Below are 21600 nucleotides of genomic sequence, written 5' to 3' on the forward strand. Positions count from 1 at the left end.
GCATGCAGGCTGTGTGGCTGTTTAGAAGAGGAAGAAACTCCCAATTCATCGCACCACTAGGAGCTCAATTCATTGACGCCCAGGAAACTATCCCCTATGAACAGTTTCTTTAACTGTAAATTTTAATTTAGATTTAGACTAAAGACTTCTTTCTAAATAATACAAATTTTAAACTAATACAAATACAAAAAGTACCAGATAGTAATTAATATTGGGTTGTTCGGAAAGTCATTTCGTTTTTTTTGGGGAACATGAAAGACAGTTTTCGTATAATGAATAAATATTTTATTAAATTATATATTGGCCATTCTGGTCCAACACCTTTTGCCATCTTTCTGGCAGTAACATAATTCCCCTCTCATAAAAGTTTTGGTCCTTGCTGGCAAAAAACTAGTTCAGGTGGTTTTTGACATCTTCATTTGAGGTAAAGGTTTTGCCATCCAAAAAATTTTGCAGGGACCGGAACAAATAGTAGTCGGAAGGCGCCAGATCTGGAGAATATGGTGGATGTTGCAGTGCGTCCCATTCAAGCTGTAAAAGTTTTTGGCGAGTGACCAAACTTGTGTGAGGTCTCGCATTATCCTGGTGGAACACTACACCCTTCCTGTTGATTAATTCGGACCTCTTCTCTTTAAGTGAATCGTTGTATTGTCCGGCAAAAGCTCAAAAAAAAAACGATTCCTTTGACATCCCACCAAACGGAGAGCATCACCTTTTTTTGGTGAATGTTGGCTTTTGACACGCTTTGAGCCGGTTCATCTTTTCTGCTCCATGACCTCTGGCGTTTAACATTGTTGTATACAACCCATTTTTCGTCCCCAGTTATAATCCGCTTCAAAAATGGATCATTTTCTTGACGTTTGAGGAGCGAATCACACACGTCAACGCGACGACACAAATTTCGCTCCGTAAGGACATGGGGCACCCACACATGGAGCTTCGAGGTTAAGCCCATGCCTTTCAAATGGCCATAAACAGTCGAATTCGACAAATTTAATCTCTCACCGATCTCTCGTGTGGTTATTCGCCGATTTGCATCAACTAATGCCTTTATCGCATCTTTGTCAGCTTCGACCGGCCTTCCAGACCGTGGTGCATCTTCGACATCAAAATTGCCGGATCGAAATTTTGCAAACCCGTTCTGGCACTGGCGTACTGTTAACACGCCTTCTCCATACACATCCGTCAATTTTTTTCTCGCTTGGACAGCATTTTTACCTTTTCTGAAGTAAAAAAGTAAAATATGACGAAAATGCTGCTTATTGCTCTCCATATTTAAAAGGGCACCAACCAAAAACTACTGCGTAGAATTAATAGAACTTTTTCACACACAAGCCTTACAATATCAGCTCTCAAGACATATAATGGTTATGCGGCTTAAGTGTGAAGTGGTTTCGAAAAAACGCAATTAAGTCCCCTGACGGGAAAAAACGAAATGACTTTCCGAACAACCTTATATTAATTAATGAACTAAAACTAACTAATTGTCAAATATATAAAATTCTGATTTAACTTAGTTATTGGACAAAATATTTAATAATATAAGAAGTCATATTAAAATATCAAATTATTTAATACACACCTGAATTAAAAACAATTGTAAAGTGCGGAAAGCCCTTGGCGGATGCAATACAATGACCGAAAATTATACAGAATGTTCCATTTAAAAAAAAACACAACTTTATATTGTAATTCAAAAAAAAATGAAAAAACTAGTTACTCCATTTTTTTTTTGATTTTTCGTTGATAGTCGAATGTTTACAGGACTATTTGCATTTCCAAAAGCTCGAAATCATCAATGCTATTTCTTATCTTTTTTCATATCAAAAAACTGATAACAAATTACAACATCCGGAGCAAAACCGGTTAAATGTGAGCTTCACGCCCTGCTCTGGCTAAGTTTAGTAATTGTAGCTGAATCGCCAAATTTCGGTAGACTATAGGTATGACGGTCAACGAGAAATGGAAGGTTTCGCTCAAATTGAGTCGCCCGCGCACAACTTTGATGCTACTCTTGTTTGTTAGTACCTTGACAGTGTTTCTTTTGCTTCTTGATAAGGAGGAAAATAATTCCGATGGAACTAAGAATTTTCCGAGGAGTTTCGATATCGCTGCGCACACACCAGCCAGCTTCGACGCCAGTGCCGTCAATTTTATAAAAGCTAGAATTGGAAAGTATAATAGTGACCAAGTTATCTTGAATGCGGATTTATATGGAAGCCTGAAAGACGACGCTGTTGTGATTGTTATACAGGTAAGTTGGTCTTACTACAGAAAAAATATTGAATTCGTCCGCAAAATGTCGAAAACTGTAACTGGGTCGGTAACTCACAATATATCTTCTAGCTCCATTATTCAAATCAACTCAGGGATCGTTGTTACTGGTTTGACGCTAACTAATCTTCAAAATCTACCGTGTAAACAAATTAGAATGGAAATAAACCGCGTTTTTTACACAGGGAATGAATATTCTTTAACTGATTCTATTATATTTTAGCAAATTATATTTGTCTATAATATAAAAATTTCTCAATGGTTCTTTATTTCCACTTTTATAGTGGTATTTAGTATTTAATTTTGTGATTCCACTCAAAAAGGAAAATTGATTTGATTTTTCTCTTTTTATCTCTTACCTTCTAAAAACGGAAATCAATTGTTCAGCAATTTCGATTTTGAAACAGCGACATGCAGGAAAATTTTAGAAACCGTTTTAAATGGTTTTTTTTAAATACACTCCTCAGAAAAAGTATGGCTTTAGCAATTTCCGTGTTGGAGGATTTGAAATGTTTGATAATTGGCAAATAAACTAGACAAAACAATAAAATTATCAAAAAAAAAAAAAAAACAGAACACAAAATTTATTTTATATATAAAATAATAAATGAATTTCTTCTTCATACGGTTTGGCATTGATTCGATTAGACTCCATATATAAAAATCATGAAGATTATCCCATTCTTCAACTACGGCATGGTTGAGTTTTAGAAGATGATACAATTCTTGCCACGTGTCTTGCATTGTCGTGGATTAAGATGAACCCGTCTTCGATAAATAGCTCGAAAGGTACAACATACGGGAGTCATTACCCCTCCATTCACTACAGTTAACTCTGTACGGCCGTTTAATGAAATAGAAAAAATCTTGGAGGAATTCCCGACGATAAGGAAGTCTGTAGACACCAGGAATTTTAGAATAGTGATAGGTGACAGATTTTTTTCGCGGCAAGGAGCTTTAATATCATCTTTAAGGTTACGTTCCATAGATAGTATGAATTTTTTCCTGACGATCAGATGTGTTCACCACTACCTACCGTAGGATTTCTTTCATCTGCTATTTTAGACATCTTAGAGCTGCGTATTCAGGCCTTGGAATATTAGAGTTGGGAGGTTTGGATTTTTTCTGGAATTTTATGGTCTCAAATAGAATTTCATTAGCTGTTTGTGATAGACTCGACATTTGACTCAATACTTGTGTTGAGGTTTTTTTTTTTAATTTTTGAATCTGATTCGGAATAGCTACGCACCGGTAGGTCGTAACGAATGTAATTTTTTGTGTAAATCAATATCAAACATGAACGTTTGCTTGAGATATTTGACTCAAGTGGCCCTATTATTTATATGATTTTATCTCGACAAAATCCCAGTGTAATCACTGCGGCAAAGCTGTATAGCAATTATGCGGTATTTATAAAGACGGTGTATCTCTATAGGGCGATTCGAACAGATCTATCAGCCCGTTGATGACAGTTTCTGACAGTCTGTGGCCGCTTCTGTTACGTCATTTCATAGCTGCTTATATGACGACGTATTTAAAATATAACATTTTTATTTATAAATCTCCCAGTTACCATTATTGTTATCGATGGTCTTGGAAATTATTGCCTTTAGTGAACCCGTTACTTTACATAATTTTTTCTCTCTTGTTAAATGTTTCAAGAGGAATGCAGTTTTTTAGACGCTTAGCTTAACTTAAACAAAAATTGATTTTATTATTATTGGTGGTTCGGTAAACCTTTTTGAAACAGGACACCTTTTTATGATCCTTTTTGATTTTTTTATTATTGTAAATTATAACATATGTTATTTACTAACGGTCATTTTCAATCTTTTAATTCAATTTAACAATTCTCACCAATTATAAACAGTGAATGATTACAGAAAATAATATTTAATATCATGGGCGTACATCGAAAACATTTGAGAGGCCAATAGGGCACAGAACGCCTCTTCTGCTAGCATGCAATTTTTATTTGTAAATTGTGGGACAAAATCAAAAATTGTAAAAATTTGTCAATTTGTCTATCGACTCACCTTATATATTATACATACCTTTATCATTTAATCAAGTCAACATTTTTATGGATAAACGGGATATCGCAAATCTTGTTAATGGCATAAGATCGTTTCACTAAAATGTAGATAACGTCATCTATATAGTATAAATTAATTAACTCTGGCATTTTTCATATTTTTGAAGTTATAAGGACTAAACCAATAGAAAAATAATATTTTTTTGTTTCTATCAATCAACATTTTTGTTTTGAAAATATGAACATTACACCGGCATACATTTTACATAAATTAAGAGAATATTAGCGGGGAACGTCTTCAAGGAAGCACGTTTATCGTGTAATTGCTTTTGTTGTAGTGTAGACAGTCGTTTCGTGAGGTTAGTGAGGATTGTGCTGTTATTTTTTTTAAAGCCAAAGCTTTTTAAAAATATTCCATGTGCTTAAAAAACAATACAACGCTTATTTTAAAATAAAAATTGGTGACAGCCAAAATGCCAAAATTTATTTGGATCAGTTTTTATCTCACACTCAGTAGACTGTGCATACAATTTATAAGAATTATTTAGGTCTGATTTAATTTTGGCCGTGAATAGCTTAAATTCATTGAGAGCATCAAGATCGTTCTTAATCTTAAACAATTTTAAATATTTAGATTTTAAGCGGATTTGCTTTATTATATCCTTCGTGAACCACGGGGGATACTTTCGCTTACGGGACGTATTAAGTTTAGAAGCATATTCATTATTGGCTTTGTCAAAAGATTCAAGGAAAGTCCAATCTATCTTGGCAATATGATCATACATTAGATGGAAATTGGCTCTCAGGAAATTATATTCATTATAAGGTAATGTCTGGTAAACTGAGACTGAAGTTCAGCTTACAAAAAGCATTCTACGCGGGATGATGCCTGTCCTCAGACTCTAAACAATCAGTAGACCTCTCAACCACACAGATGTTATTATAAAAAACAAGATCAAGCATATACCCATAATCCTTAAAAATGGGAATACATTATATAAGAGTTAAATTGAAAACGAGCAGAAAGTGATTCAATGATGATATATTTGCATTTCTCGGTTATTCTGAAATATGAGGATATGTTAAAATCATCTATCAAGAGTAGATATAGACTAGTTGTTGAGGGTGGGACGTAGACATTAAGGACATACAAAGAACCTAGATTTGTGACAATTTTAACCGCTATAATATTGACCGGTGTCGATAAAAACTTGTCATCCACTGCAACAAGAACTCCCCCGCCCTTAGGAAAGAAAGTTTTATCACTGCGGTAAATTAAGTAGCGACTAGGAAATAATTCGTTACTGTAAACTGAGTCGTTAAGCCAGCTACAATCTGACAATCATTCTACGAAACGGCATTAAAAAATTCGACAGTTTTAGACCGCAAACCTCTAGTACTCATACCAAGGGAAGACCGAGATGAGGCCGATGATTGCTATAACTTTCCAAGCATGATCTAACGATATATCAGAATTATGACTACCAGGTAGTTTCAAACAATTAGAACATTTCTTGATTTGAGGTATGCAAGATTTAATATTATGGCAACCTCCGCACAAGGCTTCTTACATGTCTTGGAGGAATGACAAAATTCATTGCAGTTAAAACAGCGAAAGATATCAATTTCATCAAACACCGCGCAGCTGTCGTAACCTACGAACAAGTTTCTAACTTTTAAGACCTTATCGTAACAATTTCTGTCTAATTGATTGAAAAACTTTGGAATTTTTCTCAGTTGGAAATACTTTCACCATGATGACTGCGATTTCTGCATGCCTAGGAATCCAGCCACTTTAAAATAAGATACCACCAGTTTTTCTGCACCTAAAATAAATGAAGATACTATTAGCCACGGTATTTTTCACAATCATAACTTAATGACTTAGCATGTAGACTTCGAAATAAAAATTTACTAGCACAAGATGTTAAAATGTTATATTTCAGTAAGCGCAAGACAGAATTGGTACAGAAAGAAACTTGGTACAGACTACAATTCTGCGGACTGGAGACTTTTTATTGATTCATCCAAGAGAAGCCAGCAAAACTAAAGGAAGGAATTTGTGTAGATCCTCAAATAAGGCGAGTAATGGAAGATCAAGACTTCGTGAATACCATGATCGAATCTGGAAAGGTTGTGTGGGTTTCATTTCCTGATGTTATAAAAGCTTCTTTAGGAAACAACAAATATCCAAATTAGAAAGACATTGTAGAAAACATGTTAGAGAAATTTAAGGATATGAGATAAAGTATAAAGCTACACTTATTAGACTCACATCTGGGCTACGCTGCGAAAATTTTGGTATCGTCAGTGAGGGGCAAGGTGGGGGGTTCCACCAAGATATAAAAGAAATGGAACGCAGGTACCAAGGTCGATGGAACGTTGCAATGATGGCAGCTGCTCATTAAAAATCGACAATCGGGCTATGTGAAATACAAGAAAATCCACTAAATGACGTTTTTCTGCCAAGAAGGACAGATCTTGCAAAAATAAATGACCTTAACTATCGTTTGAGACTTTGTTATTAAATTTAGATTTTTTTTTTTGGTTTTTGTTCTTGTACTGATAAAAATAATATTTAAATCAACTGATAGTTTCATTTATTATTATAATGTTAATTGTAGGCCAGTGTAATTTTTCTATATCCGCATACAGGGCCGGCCCAACCCATTCGACTCGCTCGTCAGCACGTCAGAATTTTAATTACTTTCCGTAATCAAACACAGACAAAATTAATTATACAAATATTTAAATACATACGCATGTGACATAATATTGTAGCATATCGAACTTCTACTCAAATGAAAAGCACGTTCCATTTCGCATATCAAAGAAGAAATGTATCGATAAAATTATTTTGATATTTTCTCGACTCCATCGCGCCAACTACTTCAAAACATTGAAGATTTAATAATAATTTTTTTTTTAAAAATCTCTTGAGAAAGCTACTTTTATTTCTTTTATACTTCTTTAAATAACACCAGAAAAAAATAAAAATAAATTGGATTTTTTTAGTTTTCTTCAGAGCAGGTTATTAACATTTAAATTTTGCAACCTTGTGTAATTTAACTATCTTCGTGTTTCTTATAGTTTTTATTATCCTCATGACAGACAATCCTTATCTTGGACACGCTGTATAAAGATCAATCCTGACAGCGCTTACATGACCTTGCAATTTTACGACTGTCAATTTACGCGTTTTATCTTACCTTATAAAAGTTTTTAACTAGGCATATCCGTCTCAATTTTCAGATAAATGAATATATGGCCCAGAAAATAATTTAATTTCATATTTTCGAGAAAAAAAAATTCTAAAAGAAATAGACGAAAACTGACGCCGGTATTTTTGATTGCCATACAGTGGATTGTTTTGAAAATTTGGTTTAGTAAAGTCTGTTCATAGATATAAGAAAGTGACTAACTGACACGAATTAAGGAAAGACCCGGACAAGCTGTAAGAATGAAATATGGCCGAACAGGTCCGCCCTTTGCGTAGAATTTAATTATTTAGGGTTTTGTTAGGAAAGACACTAATTTATTTATGTATGTATTTATGTATAAATCTAAAATAAAATTACAAATTATTTTAATTACCTACATAAATTACTTAAAATTATTAACATAATTCACATCGCCTGTTCTAATTATTATTTTTTCTATATTATTTGCAATATGGATATACGATTGTTCTTCTTTTTTTATATGTTTAACAGAATTTGCCCAACTTTGTGGAGGGATGTTAAAAACTTCGGTTTCTATAAGTTTGAGGGCATTGGAGTTAACACGGGGAAAAACATTGTTACGACGAACGGCAGATTTCAGTTGGTGCCGAACATGTTCAATGGGATTAAATATACAGTGGTAAGCTGGAAGCCTTAAAACTGTATGCCCTAGATTTTTTGAATAATTATCACAGACGTATTCCTTTTGTAGGTTCAAGCTTTGTAGAACCTCAATTAATTGCTTTTTGGTATAATCTTCCTGAAAATAAGTGTTGTTATTATACATGTAGTTTTGAATTGTTGCTTTTGTGTCACATGAGGAAGGGGTTTTAGTCATAACTTTCATTGTCCATTACAATGACGCTATTAGGAGGAAGTAAATAATTGGCCTTTGTTGTTTTCTGTAAATCCAAATTTTTTCTAGATATTCAGGTCGCCATTTCCGAATTCTAAAAGATTCCATTAAAACTTGCCTTTTGTCAATTTTTTTAAATCTAAAACCCATGTGTTGAATACACTTCCATAAGGTAGTTCTGTCACATTTAACACCGGTTTCATCTTTTTCAAGCCTTCTAATTAAGATATCTAATGTATAACGTATAACTCGTAAATTTTACGCCGTATTATAACTTGGTCACTCTCATCTACACTCGAGAAAAGGTCAGCATCGCTTCTTTTTTTCCTCGCTGAAATGGGATTATTCATAATTTTCCATACAGTTGATATTGGAATTTTCGTCAATGTGGCCGTTTCTTCTAAAGTTGCTTGCTTGCTTGCACCACGTTCAATAAAAGTCAAATAAACATTGTTTATAACTTCCTTAGTCTCAATAGAATAGTGTTTTCTACATTTGGGCGGGAGCATCTCCTGAGATACATTAGACTCGCACATATTTTGCATAATTCGCACACGATTCAACACACGCTGCATTACACACGAAATAAGAATGATTGCTAATGAACTTAAATTAAGTAGTATACCAAACCAAAGAATATTAAACACAGGTAGGTATAAAATTATTTTCTATTACGGACCCCAATTTTACCTGAATTTAAATTCCGAAACTTTAGGTAATAATCTTGTTGCATTGTATGTTAATGACCACCCTTGGATAATTCCATTCAAAAGCAATTGGTCACTTTCTTATATCTATGAACAGACCATACCATTAAGCTATCGATCTAAAACATTTTTAAGGATGCAACGTTGCCGCATGTAGCATGTTTATTACTGCATTTTAAGATCCGCTGATACTTTATGATTGTTTTTGAATGATACGTTCCTATACCGATATTTTGTGATTTTCGATAAATTAATTATTTTCTTTATTTTTATTACTTCTACACTGGAGTCAGCAGAAAGTTAAAACTATGGTAGTAGCTTAGATAGGTACTGCAGTATGTTAATTCTTAATATCGAAATCATTTTTATAACATACAGGGTTGGTCAAAATTAATGATTTGCTCAAGACATTGAAAAATGGTAAAAAGTGCACTTTTTTAATGGAAGACAATGTATAATGTTACATATTATCTTTCCCTTTCGATTATGTCATTATGTCTTCTGGTTTCTGAAATAAAAGCAAGAGCAAGAAATGTCAATACAGAATTAGTCATTATTGCTTGTGGTCCAATTAATTTGCCGGAATTAAGAAACGGTTTACAAACCATATTACAAAAAACTTTTTAAAACCAGTGTACACTAACAAAATATTAGGTACTTCAGTGAAGTTGAATTGGACTGATAGCAGTAGTTTTTGTTCAAAGCATCGTACAATCCGATGACATAACTCTTCCTTGCTCTGCATCGGTGTAAAATAGGCGCGTGACTTGAACGCTTCCCATAGAAAAAAAAAACAATATAAAAGCAGGTACAGAGTGAAATACGAGCCAATTTCAGTCAAGCTCTGAAGAAGCCAACATGATAATTGGCGAAACATCAGCAAGCTTTGTAAATATGAATTATCCCTTAACGAGCAAAACACATTTAAATTAAGGATGAAGATGGTCGACAGACCATAAGTGTTTATTCCTTATTTCTTAGATTGAAGATACCTTCTTCTGAGAATTTGGCTTCGTCGACTACCTAAAAGATGAATTATGCAAAAGAAGCAGTTTTCAGAGAAACACATACACATCAAATATTAACTAATTAAGAACATTGAAATTCCTTAGTTAGTGTGCCTCAGCTCCATCAGTCTATAATAGTGAGATAGCTGAATCCCTAATCTTTTAAATTTCAGCGGATTTGTATCGTATCTAGTGTAGTAGTAACTTTTCTAGAGTTAGTTATACCTCTCAAACTCAAGGGCAAGACATTATAGACTTTGGTAAGAGTGTAGATTAGAAACCTTTGAGTTTTGCTCTTGAGACAGCAGGCAACCGCAGCAGACACTCAGTGATATAGAAATGATTTCGATTTTAAGAATACACAGTATCTTCCTATCCAAATTTTCAAAAATATAGCACACCGGATATTTTTTCAAAGTGTTAATTAATTTGATTTTTTGTAGTTGAAAAAGGATAAGTTTAAAGTAACCAGCCTAAGTCCTAATTTGTAATTTTAAATTAATTTTTTTCGTTTCAGATGCACGACAGAATAGATTATCTCCGACGGACAATTGACAGTCTGTCAAAGGTTCGATTCATTTCCAACGCGTTGTTAGTTTTTTCCCACGACCACTACGATGACGACATCAACCTCACAGTGCAAGCGATTAACTTTACGAGGGTACTTCAAATATTTTATCCTCACTCAATACAGACCCATCCAAACGAATTTCCGGGACAATCTCCATTGGACTGCCCGAAGGATATAAAGATACCAATGTAAGTCAATGAGAGTCACTTTAAACTTAAACTCAGTAACTGCCGTTGAACTGAAAGCTTTTGTTGTACCGGTGTGGCGTGAAAAGTACGATTCGATTTTTTTCATGGATGTTATATGCGGATTTTATATTCTAAATTCGATTTTTTTATTCGAATCTAACAATAACATTTAGCAATATCACTATACAATGAAAATTTCCATAGTAATATAAAAATTGATACTGTTCATATTGGTCATGGAATATTCAGATTTTGAAAATAAAAATAAGACATTTTAATGTCACATTTAGGATTTAAAAGCGTACCGTTTTGCTAGGCGTGTTCTGTTACTACCTTTCATAGTTATCGAGAAATTTCATTTGTTCCACATCGCTATCTTGTGTTCTGTAATAAAATGATTAAGTATGGCTAGCTTTAATTTTCATATTGTGCTGGAGACTATAGAATTGTGGAGGTGTACCACAATGTTGCAGCTACATATTTACACGTTAGATTAAAATTACATTACAGGTATTTCTTCATGTAGAAAATATAAGCATTACTTAAAAAAACAAAAAGTGAATTATTGAAAATAAATATAGGATTTACCCAGCAAAAATGGTAAGTTAAATCCTGAATTTGATCCAATTATAATATACACCTCCTGCTTAAAATGATGAATTTTGCATAGCTTGGGCTATTATAACAAACACCATATATCAAAAACGAATATTTTTATCACTGACACTAGTTTTCATCCCTACCAAATCCCCATAATGAAAAAAACCGTATTTTTTCGCCCTAGTGAAAAATTTTACCGTTGCATTCGAGTAATTCAAAATCACATAGAATTTATAATGAAGAAAAAAGAAGAAAATGGGGGCCAAGTGACCCAAACTTACTTTACCCTATCGAAAGTTACTTTACTTTGTCGAAAAAACATTATATCGTTAATCTTTCGAGGCCTACGATTTTTAAAATTGAATATGCAGTGACCTTTTTTTAAATGCGAAGTGCATTAAAATTATAAAAAATTGGATTTTCATTTAATGACCCTGTATTTACGTATTTCTGAAATACTTTCCACCACAGTGGAATCCATTTTTGCTCAAGGACTAAAACGAGTTGGGAAAAGACTTTTAGAGCAGTATTGTTTATTTTGAAATATACAGGGCTACCCCAAAAAAGGCACATATCAAATTTATATGTTTTATGTCTTTAAGTTACTGTGGATCAATTAAAGGTAAGTTACTCTTACCGTGCTTATACCTCACCTTGACCGTTTCTGGGAAATTGTAACATCTGTGCCGCTGATCAAAGGTTTTAAAAAAATTAGAAATTTCGTCACTGTAGTAGTAAAAGTTATATCAATTTTGCCTAAAACTCATAAACAAAAACTCAGTCGTAGAAAATAATCTTATTCATACCTTTGAGCACATATTCTTGACGCTAATAAACAGTTTTCTTGACTCTTAAATTCTCAAAATTAATAAAATTAAAATATAACAATCTTTCACAACGATCATAATTTTACACTGCTCTAAATTTTGTTTTAAAATTAAAATTTAAACCATCTAGGCCAATTATTGAAAAAATAGTAGAGTACAATTTGTTTCTGTGGGTGTTTTCTAAGAAAGTATAAGATCAGGTGAGATACCCTACCAGTAGTGCAACATCTTCAAAAATAAGATATATTTAACACAAGTCCCAACATTACGATTATACATGCAAGGTATTGTATACAAATACAATACATTTGAGGACATTAAAGTAGGCTATGATTTATTGATGATCACAAACAAAACAAATGAATTTATTTTGACATTAGTTTTAAATGCATATTAGCGACGAGTCAAAAATAGAGCAACATTTCTAAAATTTGTAAATGCAAAAATAACTGGTGTTACGTTTATTTTGTGCTAAGTTAACCATTTGTGTGCAGGACTAGTTATGCCAAGAGGAATTCCAATTCCAAAAGACCTAAAGCAAAGAGTAGTAAATGCATTTATGGAAGGTACCAATCAAGCTGATATTTCAAGACAGTTTATGTTACCTCGGTAGAGCGTATCGAGAATAATTTCATCGTATAATGATAGAGGACACTTTGAAAAATTGCCGAAATCGGGAGGACCCAAAAAAACACGGTTTTGACTGACAGGCCCATTAAAAGAATTGCTCAACAAGATCCTTGGAAGTCCACACCTCAAATAATTGCCGAAGTTCCAGAAATTACGGTTGGTATACGATCTGTGCAAAGAAGATTAGTAGGTTCAAAGTTGTTCAGTAGACAGCTAGCAAAAAAACCGCTAGTTTCAGCAAGAAACAGAGCAGCAAGGTTGGCCTTTGCACGCCGGCATTTAAACTGGACCATCAATTACTGGAAAAAAGCGATGAAACACGATATAAAATATTCAATTCTGATGGAATGCGACGTGTAAGGCGACCAGTTAATACAAGGCTTAACCCTAAGTACGTAACACCTACAATTAAACATGGTAAAGGCAGTGTTTTTTTATGGGGATGTTTCGCATGGAATTGAGCAGGTCCTATACACCTCATTAATGAGATAATGGATCGATTTGTTTATAGGGAGATTATGCAAAATGTTATGCTCCCTTATGCAGAGTGGGAAATGCCGTTACGTTTTATTTTCCAACAGGACAATGATCCAAAACACTCTTCACAACTCGTTCAACAGTGGTTTGCAGAAAACAATGTTAGAGTTTTGCAGTGGCCGGCACAGTCGCCAGACCTTAATCCAATTGAAAATCTCTGGGAAGAAGTAGCATTGTGCGCAAATGTTTCCAAATAAACAATCGTTGATAGATAAAATTAATGAAGTTTGGACAAATCTTCCAGAAAATGTCACTCAAAAGTTGATAGAGTCAATGCCGCGCCGTTGCCAGCAGGTAATTCTCAATAATGGATATTCTATAAATTATTAAGGCATGATTTTAATTATTATTGTTGTAGTAAAATGTGTGTTTAATGTTTTTTTTTAATAAAATACAATACAATACTGTTAAATACGACTTTTTGAAATAAAATAAAATAAAACACTGTTAAATACAATTTGTTGCTTTACTTTTGTCGCTTTCATTTTCGTCAAATTTTATATTAATTATTATTTAGCTTTCACCACCTAACTTAAGGTACACCCAAAATGTTGTGGAAAATTACTTGCTATGCAAGGAAAGTATTTTATCATAACTACCAAAAAATATGAACCAAATTTTTTTTTATTTAAAAAAATACTAAAAAAATATGTTTGTTGCTATACTTTTGTGCGATAGTGTAGGTATAATAAACACTAAGAGCGTATCTCCGAAAATCGACTTTTTGAGATAACCAGTTCGGTTTTTTCCGTAGTTAAAAGGGCGAATCTCTACCCAAATCCTAAAAGGAGTTGGACTGGAAATCAAATTGTAAGTAAGTAAGTAATTTGTGAAGGCAAACAAAAAGGCTGATCTTAATTACGCCTTTTTGGCAAACCGGAGAATGAAAATTTTTCTTCTACTTTCTGCTTCACATGGAGCGAAATTGATAACAAAAGGGGGGTCGCCTGAAGTTTTAACATGCGTTCTTAAGTTTCTGACAACATTGTGACGCGAAGGGAACTAAAACTGTTTATTTATTTGTTGATTAATGTACAGGGTGGTCCAAATTCGAGGGGCCTCTATGGCTTTAAGCATTTGCAGCATAGTTAACCCCAAGAGAGAAGTCAAAAACTGAAAACCGCATCCTGAAATGTCAAGGCCTTTTTGAGCTACAGAGTGATTCTCAAAAATATGAGACATTAAAGGTCCTTATAACTTTGTTAATTGCTTTGGGAAAAAACATTTATTTAATTTTTTTTTAAGCGGGAATCTCTATTTTACCCGTTTTGTCTTAGAGCCTTTAATTCCCGAGATATCACAGAAAGTTATATTTCTTTAAAATGGATACCCCCTATTTTTCTAAAAAATTAATTTTCTAACGATGTCCCATACACCTATTTTTAAAAGATATTTGCAATTTTTGATATTTACCATAGTAGGCGCTGTGCGCACCCTAAATGTGTAGATAAAATTTTATTGTTTTTTTTTTCATACAAAATCAAGTTGGATACGATACGAGGGGACACAGTAACCTCGCACTTGAACTTCTAGTTTACAATAATTACCAACCCTAAAATAATAAACCGAAATAAAAATATTAAAGTATTTAAAATTGTTATTATTTTTATTATTATATTTTTATTTCTTGTAAACATATCCTACATCTTCTCTCGACGCTATTTTCTGCATCAAGAAGTTCTACGGCACGAAGCTGCTTGAATGCAGTACGAAGTGCCTCTTTTAGTAGTTGGGAGATTTCGAAATTTGAGTCTCCCCCACAAAAAGAAGTCGCAAGAAGTCAGGTCTGGAGAACTGGGTGCCAATATATAGGACCTTTATTTCCGTTCTAGTTTTCGGCAAACCCATTAATGAGCAAATTAGTAATGTCTCGTGCATTGTAAGGAGGTGGACCGTCATATTGAAGGTATAGCTCATTATTTTGTTGAAGTGGCAAATTGTCGATAAACGGAATTACCTGCTCTTCTAAAATTTCGTAATTATTAAAATTGCAGATATCTCAATTTTTCAAAGGAGAGACCGGTCGAAAAATATCAACTAGGCTCAAAGAACACGAAAGAGCCTTACGACAAAGACAAATAAACTCATCAGCTGTTGCCGAACACACTCATGAAACCGGGCATAAAATTTTATTTGATAAAACTAAAATTCTTGCATGTAATCAGTTATTCTACCAACGAAAAGTCCGAGAGTCAATAGAAATCTATCAACAACCTAACAATCTTAATCGCGACTCAGGTCTCTACCTGTTACCAATTGGAAATCATCAGAGACGGTGTTTATACTCCTCATAAAAACTTTCTACAGCAATGTCTCATTCAGGAAACTTGTTTTGAAATCACAATTAGTGTCTATTTTTAGATTAGAATGAAGGAAACCTTCATTCATTGTAAACAACCTAGGATTTACAGATTGTTTTAGACTTTAAAGAGTTATCAAAAAATTTAAGAGTATTAACCATCCGTGAAGACGATAACAAAAACAAAGGGAACTGGAGAGATATCCTGGACATCAAAGTTGAAAAGAAAGCAAGAAAAGCAATAAAGTTTCTGCTCTTAAATATGACATCTTGATTTCAGTGTGCTCTGAAAGCACCCCAGTGGTGAAATTTCCTTCTGCAGATCACGGACCACATAAGTAAAATGTCAGTTTAGGAATAATTTTATCTTTATTGCTTAGCTTAAAGTTTTTCGAATGTTTGTGTTTATTTTGTGAACGAAAAATGTATTTTTGTATCATTGTTAACAACGCAAATATTTATATTTAACTGTAATCCTTAAATTCATGTTTTTTTAAATTGTTATTGAGAACTACGACCATAAAAAAATTCTAGTGTTTTCTGGGATAAGTAATCGATTGGATCAATAACTTAAAACCACTCTCCTGAAAAATGAATAATTTTGAGATACGACTTTTCGTATGCACGGCGACGATATGGTTTTAAAGGGAATCTAACCCTGAGTCAACAAAGGCTATTAAATACAGGATGTTCCATTTAACTTTAAGAAGTTATTTAATCAAATGCCCAAATTTTAGGGCAACTTTTTTCATCACCCTGTATAATATCGAAGTAAAACATTTATGTGATAGTTAACTCTAACCTTTCAACTAAGCAGTAGTTTTAATTTGGAGCAACTCGTGTTACATGTTACAAGGTGTAAACAATTTTTAAATAACGCTCTCAAGTTTTTAATTTCTCAAAATTTCTCAGGTTTAGGTATAGGAAACCAGAAATTTGAATAGGAATTTCTCAAGAAAGTTTAATCAAAAATTCTAAAAATGTCTAAATATACAGGGCGTTCCAATTAAAATAACAAAGTTGATGTCGGGGGACACTTTTGGGACACCCTGTATCAACAAAATTATAATATTTGAAATCTTCAGGAGAGTCCAAGGAACGTTTATATGAAACCTTTTTTCCTATCTCCTAGGAGTTTCCAGATCCTATAGTAGATCGTTTTAGTTGGGACACGGTGTCCTTTTTTCCTGAGCGCGCATAGTAAGTTTTTCCGAACTCTTTTCATTACTTATACAAAAAACGTGGCGAATGTGGCTGACCATCTTGTACACATTTAGACCTGCAAAGGTCACTGTCGACATAAAATTTAAGATACGTCAGAGATGGTACGACCTAAGATGTCATATATGAAATTTGTCCAAAAATGCCATGACATGCGGGACGTTTTATTTATAATAAAATGATTGTCACGTGTCCTCAAAAATACAATCACATATTTTTTGCCATGTCATAAAAAATTCGCTCACTTGGAGCTACAAAGCTATTCCACATTGTTTTTCTATTCCTCGCTTTGGTGCCGCATAACTTAATTTCCGTATAGGGGTTTCTTTTTACACCTAGGGCGTTACAGATAGGTTGCGCAAATGCGAAACACCCAGACCCCTACGGGCATTACCGCGATTACAAGCTCACCCAACTGAAACACCACTGGTGGTGGAAAATCAACGTGGTCTTCAACCATCTGGCGATTAGTAAAACCCACGGCGGAATGTTTCTGTTTATTGAAGACGACCATTACGTGGTGGAAGATGCGATTCACATGCTAAAAATCATGGAAACAACGTCCGAGAGAGAGGATAAACGCTGCGGAATATTTTCGCTGGGGGAGGCTTCCGAGAAACGGGGGTACAAACACGAATCCCGTAAGGCAAGATGCAACTCATTTTTTTCTTTTTAACATCTTAATAATAATTAATATAACATCCCTACAGTGATGCAAGTTTTCGTGGCATTGCCTATTATGAAAAGAATTACAACTTGGTCAGCGTCAAGAGATAAATGTTTTTTTGTAACTGTGTCAAGTAGTAGGAATGTTCAGATTTTCACAAATTACACACAATAGCTTCAAATCAGTTTAACTTAACTATTCTAGTAGTAAATTTTAAAATAAATTTATTCATTTGACGCATACCACATTTTCCGAAAGAGAATCCGAATTTCTGGAAGAAGATTTCAACTTTAATTTAAAGAATTCGAACACATTTTAGAAAATTTAATAAAATCTCAAGTTACAATTAACAATACATTTCATGATCTCGCACACCTGTCTCTAGGAAAATCAATTAAAATAAAACTTCCCAAAATAACATTTATTATTATTATTTTACATGAGCAAATAAAGGAATAACAATTGAATTTCAAAAAAAAATTCTTAAATCAGATATGCCAATACGATTCCACTGAGTTATGTCAGAAACAAATCAAAGCAGTAATTACAGATTCTTATCTCTTTGATGACGAGAAAAAAATCTACAGACAATTATCAAGCCCAACCTCCAAAATTACAGGACTTGCTAATTAAGCCTGTAATTTCTTTTATCACATCGTCATCGATTGATTAAACTATCCACAAGATTACAAAAAAGTTAAGTGATAATGAAATCTCCCTAACTCTGTTCCAGTTTCTTTTCTTCTCCAAAATGTACTAATTATGGCAAATCCGCTTAGTTCACCACTTGCAGAAATTTTCACGGATATTTTAGAAAACATTATACAGTATCATCCTCTGAGTAAAAGCTTTCATTGGTGGCATAGATATGTGGATAAGATATTCGTTGGAACTAAAAGACAACTGCAGACCTTTTTGAATAATCATACATACATACATTACATAATCGCATAAAATTCAGATAATTTTTTAAAACTTTCTGGACTAAGCTATAACTATACTTAAATCACAAAATAAACTAGATTTTTTTATTTACAATATAATAAATCTAATTACCCTTACACCCTCGAAATGGCTGCCACGGATCCGATCCACTTCGGACATTTCCGGGATATTACCGCACAAATTTGGGAGCAATCGGATGTTTTCGGAGATATTTAATTTTCGACTTTTTATGGCTGTATGTAAAATATCAAAAATGTGTTTTTCTGTGTTTAAGTGTGTAGCATAATTAGAATGTAGACTATGGTTTCTAAACGCTCTTTTATGTTCGTTAATGCGTTTCTTGAAGGATCTACCTGTTTGTCCAATATAAATTTTCGGACAAGATCCGCATTTCAACCTGTAGACACCTGATTTTTGAGATTTTGGACATTTCGTTTTATTGTTTTTTAAAAATTTTAATATTGTGTTGTTAGTTCTGAAAGCTATTTGTAAACCACATTTTGACAAATGTTTTGAAACTTTTTCATTGGGTACTCCTATGTATGTAATTGCTTTAAATTGGACAAATAGGTAGATCATTCAAGAAACGCATTAACGAACATAAAAGAGAGTTTAGAAACAATAGTCAATATTCTAATTATGCTACACACTTAAACACAGCAAAACACATATTTGACGACAATTTTGATATTTTACATACAGCCACAAAAGGTAAAAAATTAAATTTATTGGAAGCCATGGAGATTAACAAAATGAGACATTCAAATGTATTGCTTAACAATCAATTAGATTTAAATACCTCTCCATTATTAAACTTAAAATCTCACAACATTAGTTAAGGTTTTATGGTCAATTTTCGGTATATATTGCAGCGAAAACTCGCAATCATCAATTCCTTAACAAAAAACAATAAGTTAAAAAAAAACGATGTGGCATTTGCCGCACAAAAAATATCCGACCTACCTTAACAAAAGACCAGGCAAACGGTGGTTGAGATGCCGGTCCACAACTATATCCGTGTCCGACTGTAGCTCGATACGATAATCGTTTGATCGTAGCGGCATCCTCTATCAAATTGTAATTCAACTTGCAGCAGCAAATAGAAATATAGAAACCGCGACCCGTCATAATTTGATTCGCTATAAAGACGCGGTGTTGTCGAAACAATTGTCATGTCAAAATGTATAATTTGGTGAAAATCTGAACTTTTAGTTCTTATTTATTTTGTTAAATAACAATTTATTTGTCCTTATTCATCACTTAATTAAAAATTGCTTACCTTCTAAACATATTTTACAATACCAACAAACAAGCATTACAAACGGTATCAGCATCATATTTACACTTTGGCGATGACATTTTAATTTTCCTAGACTTGGACAAAACACCTGATCACTGTTTATCACTCAAATGCCATCTAGCTGCACTATGTAAATGTAAAAACTTCACCCTGTAGTATTTTTGAATGTATTAAAATTAATTAAAATTCATCTATAAAAATCAAAAGGGAGTATTATTATAATAAATAATAAAAAGGTATTTTCTCTTCATTTTTGAGCATAATTATCCGAAAAATAATAAAATAAAATAAACTCTATTACAAAGAAAGAAAAATTTGTAGAGTCGTGTTACAGATAGTTACTAAAATGAATGGAACCGTTTAATAAAATAAAATATGACGTCATTACAAATGACTGCATAGCGAGATTTGGGTTCTAAAGAAATAATAATAAATAAAATAAATAATAAACCTCTTTAAAGATGTTTCGTAACCAGGTGCACGTGACGACTTGGATAAGTAACTTGGGTTTGGCATTGAACCGCAAAACTTGGAATACCATCCGGCAGTGTTCTACCGAGTTCTGTACGTATGACGATTACAATTGGGATTGGAGTTTACAGTACGTCAACCAGAGGTGCGTTAAAGATATGTTAAATGTGATGGTGTTGAAGGCAACGAGAATAGTTCATATGGGCCAGTGGTAAGATCAATTTAAAGAAGTCTAATTTTTTTTTCAAAGAACCTTCCACAGGCTACTGTAATACTTTTTACAAAACTTCTGGATTCCTCCTGCGTCGGTTTTTGCTGAGTCCAACTTGCTGACGTTTCGCCAACCGCCCTGTTGGCTTCTTCTCCAGAAGTTTTGTAAAAAGAAGTCTAAATGTTATCCCAGTAAGGTATTTGTTATTTTGTAGCGGAGTTCATCACAACAAGGGCAATTGCGATTCGTCAGATGTGTTCGCTAAGATTGTTAAGGAATTAGATGACGCTCGAGAGTATTTGTACCCTGAATCGCTAGAAATCGTCTCTACTAGAAAAATAAAGCGATCCATGATCAAAAGTGGTGGCTGGTCTGATCCCAGGGATCACGCGTTATGCGTTAACATGACAGGTTTCTGAAATCATTTCCTATATGGAGTGTATGGTGTTTCAATCATATCAACGCGTGCCCTAAACGTCTAAGAATTTTGAAATAATAGCTGGTAAAGTTTTCAGGGCCGAAGTTTCATAGTTTTTTAATTATTGTTTATTATTTATTATTATGAAAAGTGTAATTGGAAGGAATCTTCATGCTATTTATTATAAAAATGAAATACCGTAAGTTACTGTTGCGGAAGTGAATCACCGGAGAGCTGTAAATGCAAATCTAGTTAGCAAGGAACAAATTAGGTCGAATAACTCTTCATTATTATTGTCAACAATACGGATGGATGCTAATTGACACCTCCCTGCATCTCAAAGGTTCGCAGGTTTAGAACAAACGTTCATATGAAGTATTTTTCTTACATTATTTGCCATGCATAAGTCAACTTTAACCGACGCGATGTTGCCGCTTCTTCGAAAAAGTATCATCATCTTGATCTTTGATAAAATATTTTCAACTTCAACTATGAAAGAAAAATAAAAACCGTGTAGATATATTTGATTACCTATGTACTAATTTGTGATATACTTTCCTAAGGTTTAGGTAAATAGAATATATAAATGTATTAATAATAACTAATTATTAAAAA

The 21600-nt window shown here is 33.4% G+C and overlaps 1 protein-coding gene across 1 annotated transcript; it reads left to right on the top strand.

The window, feature by feature from the left end:
* Positions 1-1945: 1945 nt before the first annotated feature.
* LOC132707692 (alpha-1,6-mannosyl-glycoprotein 2-beta-N-acetylglucosaminyltransferase-like) lies at positions 1946-21492 on the top strand. Its single transcript, XM_060679614.1, has 5 exons — positions 1946-2254; positions 10618-10859; positions 17313-17614; positions 20362-20567; positions 20782-21492. Exons 1-4 carry the CDS (start codon positions 1946-1948, stop codon positions 20385-20387), a joined length of 879 nt encoding a protein of 292 aa, XP_060535597.1. The 3' UTR covers positions 20388-20567; positions 20782-21492.
* The last annotated feature ends 108 nt before the right edge of the window (positions 21493-21600 follow it).

Source organism: Cylas formicarius, unplaced genomic scaffold (assembly GCF_029955315.1).
Source record: "Cylas formicarius isolate icCylForm1 unplaced genomic scaffold, icCylForm1.1 PGA_scaffold_9__14_contigs__length_23061073, whole genome shotgun sequence".
In the NCBI taxonomy this organism is placed as follows: domain Eukaryota; kingdom Metazoa; phylum Arthropoda; class Insecta; order Coleoptera; family Brentidae; genus Cylas; species Cylas formicarius.